We start from the raw sequence: 4858 nt of genomic DNA, 5'->3' as shown, positions 1-4858 counted from the left end.
ATGAATGGAGTAGCTGATGTGTTAGATTACATTAAGAGAATGAATTATTATTTTGCAAATGCTTAGGTTGCTTACAGGATATTATTGACTATCACAGTCACTGTTGTGTCCGCTGAAAGAAGTTTTTCAAAGTTAAAATTGATTAAGTCTTATCTTAGATCAACCATGTCACAAGAGAGGTTGAATGGATTAGCTATGATTTTTATTGAAAAAAAAAATGTTGAAAAAACTTGATTTGAGTTGTTTGATTACTAATTTTGCATCTCAAAACGTGAGAAAACTAAATATGATGCTAGCTTAATATCTCGGATTGTAAGTAATATTTTATTTAGCAATTCCATCTTTTAGATTGTACAAAATTTTCATTTAAATATAAATATTTTTTTATTTAAATACTGTTATACGTGTAGAAAAACAAAGTATGAGGCCTCAAGATTACCGACTCGCTTAGGGCCTCCGAATTGTCAAGGCCGACTCTGCACACACCCCCACACCATCACCACACATCGCCACCGCCATCTCCACGCCACACACATCTTCACACTACCGCCACACCACACACACACACACCAACCAAATAACTTATCACCACCAACTCCAATAGCACAATCACTATCGTTGCCGTCTCAAACAAATCCACACGTCACGGGAAAATACCACCGCATACGAGATCTACCACAGCCTCATCAGACCCATCTCCACCACCATCTCACTCACCATCACCGCTGCTGCACACCACTGAGCGCAACCACTTGCCACCATCGCTACGAGTACAGTCGCGTGAATCAACAATCACCACAACCACCTCCCCAAGTCCACCATCTCCTCTATCTCTATCACAAATGCAAATGAAGATCGAGCTGAATCGCAGCAAGAGCTTCACTCCGGTGGGTTGCTTTCCGAATCGCAGCAAGCGCTTCACTCCGTAATGGCGCTGTGCGTGGAAGCACCGGTGACTAAAGGGGTGATCGCGCGACTTCAGTCTGATGGGTTGCTTTTCAACAGAGAGAAAGAGACAACAAATATATAGAAAGAGAGAAATAAGGATTTCGACAGAGGTGAGAATAGAGAGGGAAGTGGGGAAAAATAAATTAGGGATTGAAATTGTGTTTGGGTAAATTGATGAATTAATTTTTTAATATATTCATTAATAAAAAAATCTGATTTTTGAAAAACTAAACTTCACACATGATTTGTGAAATGGAATCTGTAAATGTATTAGATTATGTAATTTCCACTTTAATTATACCATGATAGCCTAATTAGACTAAAATAGTCTATTTTAGGGATGTGAAAAATTTCCTACCGGATGGGCGAGGACAAAGAACATCATCTCTATTTCGAAATAACTTCTATGTTTTTCAAACGAAATCGCATTTGAAAAATAAAGTAATATCATTGAACAAATAATTAATTCGGTGTTTTAGGTTAGGACGGTATTTTGATCCTCGAATCCGTTGTCAGACTCTAATTAGATAGCAAAAGAACACATAGACATTAAGCAAACGATTGATGCATATAATTATACAAAATATTTTCCACCCATTTGAAGCCACCCAAGAAACTAAAAATGAAAGCGAAGTACTAAAACAAAAAGATTTACAATGACGATTTAGGAAATGCCATAGACATTTAAAAGAGACTCTATTTATTTATTTATTTTAAAAAAAATTAATAAAAAGCATATTCAAATCAAGCCCTTATTTGATGGAAATTTAAAATTAGATTTTTAGTAAATTTTTATAAAAATTGTGGAACTCGTGAAATATATGATCAAAATTAATTGTTAACTTAAAATTTTAATCAGTACCAAACAGGAGCTAACTCTTTATTTTTGCTTATCAAAATAAGATTTGAATAATTTAAAAAGTCAGATATTTAAATCAATAACTTATTAAATGAAATCATTATATTTCAATCATGCCGACACATTTAGTCTCGTGGACGAAAGCGCGAGAGTTTTTGGAGGTTGCCAGGGCCGGCCCTGGGGCCAAGCCACCTAGGGCCTCAAAAAATGTGGCTTGGGCCTAGGGCCTCAAACTTATAGTAATATCATTATACCAACACAATAGTCCATGTCTGAATCTATTATACCAGCAATTCAGCAGGATCTTGAAATATTGTTACACGCGTAAAAAAATATATAGAGCCTCAAAATAATTTTTCGTTTAAAGCCTCCAAATTCTCGGGGCTGGCCCTGAAGGTTGCCTCAGTGCATCCATAAATGTAACCATTATCAATGTGGAAAATCAACCGAGCGTAATTATTAGCATGTGTTCGTGGATTTCTCTTCTTCTTCTTTTTTTCATTTTTTTAAAATATGCCCTAAATATAGGCTGAATTTTCCTATCTTCAATATATATTCCCGTGTGCAAGTAGTATTACTTTAATATATCAAAAATTCTCATTGACAATAAAACTCAAACTCGTCATTTTTGTCCGTAGTAATGCAGTATCAAAATAACTCATCCAGAAGCTCAAGTACTCGAATAAAAGATAAATTGATTTATTTATATTTGGCCCCGTTTGGTAGCCATTTTTTTCAAAATGTATTTTTTTCTATCTTATTTTCAACCTCACATTTTTTATTAAAATAATATTACACGTAAATCAAAAATTTTTCCTTATTTCTCAACCACACATTTCACATCAATTTACTATTCTAAAATACATTTTTACATAAAAATACCTATCAAACAAGCCCCATGGTTGCCAATTGACTTCCCAATTTAAAAACAAGACATCCACCATAAAGCTGACTAGAGCTTATTTTTTTAGAGCTTTTAAGCCAATTAAACTCAATTTTTTAATCATTATTTCATTATTTCAGTCGTCATTTTTAAATTATTCTCTCACAAATAGGACCCACTTTATTTCTAATTGTCCAAAAATCAATTATCAAAATCTCTACCAAACAAACACTAAAATTGAGAAAAAAATTAAGCAAAACGCACGCATATGCAAAAGGAACTTTTTTATATAAAAAAGTGGCATGATGACATATAAAAACAACATAGTACTACTTAAGAGTGGGTTCGGCATAACCTCCAACCATTTAAAAAAATGAAAAAAGGGAAGAAGACTTACTTCACCTGGAGATTGGGAGTACATCGTTTAAAGTAAAAGAAACTACATTTCATTCGCCGTTACCATACTCCTTGTTATCAATATCTACTTCAAGGTTGGGTAGTGAGAAGATTGTAAGGATGTAATCAACAAAATTAACATCCTCTACGAATTTTAAAAACATTTCTCTTATTGAGAATTGAATTTAATTTTTTTTTTTTTTTTTACTTCAGTGTTCACTCTATAATGTTTTAGGTATTTCTACAGTACGATTGCCTGTGGATAACAGCCACTAACCTCCATGTGTATAGATCCCCATACGTGCTTGCATCTTTCCCATCTTCTTAGCATGCGAGCCAAAAACGCCTTTGCCCATGGTTCGTTGCTGCCCTCCGAGCTCAAGTCAAAAGGTACTGTAAAACTAATATTGAATATAATGCATAAGCAAAAACTAAGACCAACCATTTTTACTTTTATTTTTAATAGAAATATCGACAACACCTAGGCTGAGGTTTCCTCAACCTAGAACTATTAGGGCGGTTTGGATACCCTATCTCCCTTTATACATAACCTAACCAGTGGAAGCAACAGTAATTTTTTGTGACTACCTGATTCTCATGAAGTATTGACAAATTCTAAGTTTTATATATGGGAAAGTTAAAGTTACTTCCTTTCCACCTTTTAACAATCTAAACAGCATGGCTCAGCACTTCCCAACTCAATTTACATATTTTGATTTTTCCCTCTCATAATAGGTTGGACCAACTTAGTTCGTATGACCTAACAATAATTAATAATTATTACTCGCAAAACCATGATATTAAACTAATAATATGGGGTAAATCCCTTTATGGAATCTCTTATGAATTTTACAGTGCTACTCTGAAGATTCAGCGGGAATAAGTTTTAGCGGCAAGTGCTTCTTCATCTGAAGCATGAAAAACTTGTTCAAGCGCTATTAATGGAAATATTCAGCAAACGAGATGAGTTTCAAACTGTGAAGTGAAGCTAGACAAATAATCACCAAAGATGCACCTTAAAAGAGGAGTTCTACAATTGAAGCCAATGCCTTCTATTCAATATAAAAAGAAGAAGCATCTTCAAATTACGAGTACTAATTTTTATTTTTATTTTTTTCTGTAGTTTTCATATTGGTTGCACAAAATAGCATAGATTAAAAAAATTAAAAAACTAAAATTAAGAAGATCTACCTCATTAATTCTTGCCGAGATTCTTTACTGGATGTGTGGCCCCTACAGCATCACAAGTTTCAACACAAATTACCTCCAACAGATAGAAAGGCTCAAATTATCAATTAATAAAAATGCTGGCCAGAAGCTTATGCTGAGTTACTTGGATATTATTCTGACATAGTGATATGCCGCATATATTGGTATATATTTTCTTGGGAGTACATTATCTCAAGTAGGTTTTCAGATCATTGTAGAATGGTTTCTTAGATGTGTGACAAAATGCCAACGAATAAGATTCCAAATAATGATATTTGCAATTCAGAATGGAAACAGATACATATATATCATCCATATTGCACTATCCTAACTGTAGAGAACATAATTTCAAGTAGGATCAAGATTACCAGAATAATGCTATATGTTGGTGTCAAAAAGTTATGCAGCACCTTTTGACTCAACTTCAAAGAAATTACGAAAAGCAGAGGGACTGGTGAGGTCGGAATCTGGACTACTTCCAGACTCGAAGGGAGGTATGCAAGCAAGCGTAAAGTGTATTAATAAGAGAGAATTAAATTCTCTCTCTCCCTAAGAAATGGTCC

The 4858-nt window shown here is 34.0% G+C and overlaps 1 protein-coding gene across 2 annotated transcripts in view; it reads right to left on the bottom strand.

Annotated features, from left to right (window-relative positions):
• Positions 1–3034: 3034 nt before the first annotated feature.
• Positions 3035–4858, bottom strand: part of LOC111392083 — a 6709-nt gene continuing 4885 nt past the window's right edge. Inside the window, exons 6-7 of one of the 2 annotated variants that reach the window (XM_023017362.1) lie at positions 4278–4319; positions 3035–3487 (exon numbers count right to left, since the gene is read on the bottom strand). In XM_023017362.1, coding sequence (XP_022873130.1) covers positions 3328–3487; positions 4278–4319 — 202 coding nt within the window. In that variant the 3' untranslated portion in view covers positions 3035–3327. The remainder of the gene's footprint in view (positions 3488–4277; positions 4320–4858) is intronic. The other variant, XM_023017363.1, reaches the window with a different exon arrangement.

Source organism: Olea europaea, unplaced genomic scaffold (assembly GCF_002742605.1).
Source record: "Olea europaea var. sylvestris unplaced genomic scaffold, O_europaea_v1 scaffold878, whole genome shotgun sequence".
In the NCBI taxonomy this organism is placed as follows: domain Eukaryota; kingdom Viridiplantae; phylum Streptophyta; class Magnoliopsida; order Lamiales; family Oleaceae; genus Olea; species Olea europaea.
This window is presented reverse-complemented; position numbering and strand designations above follow the sequence as displayed.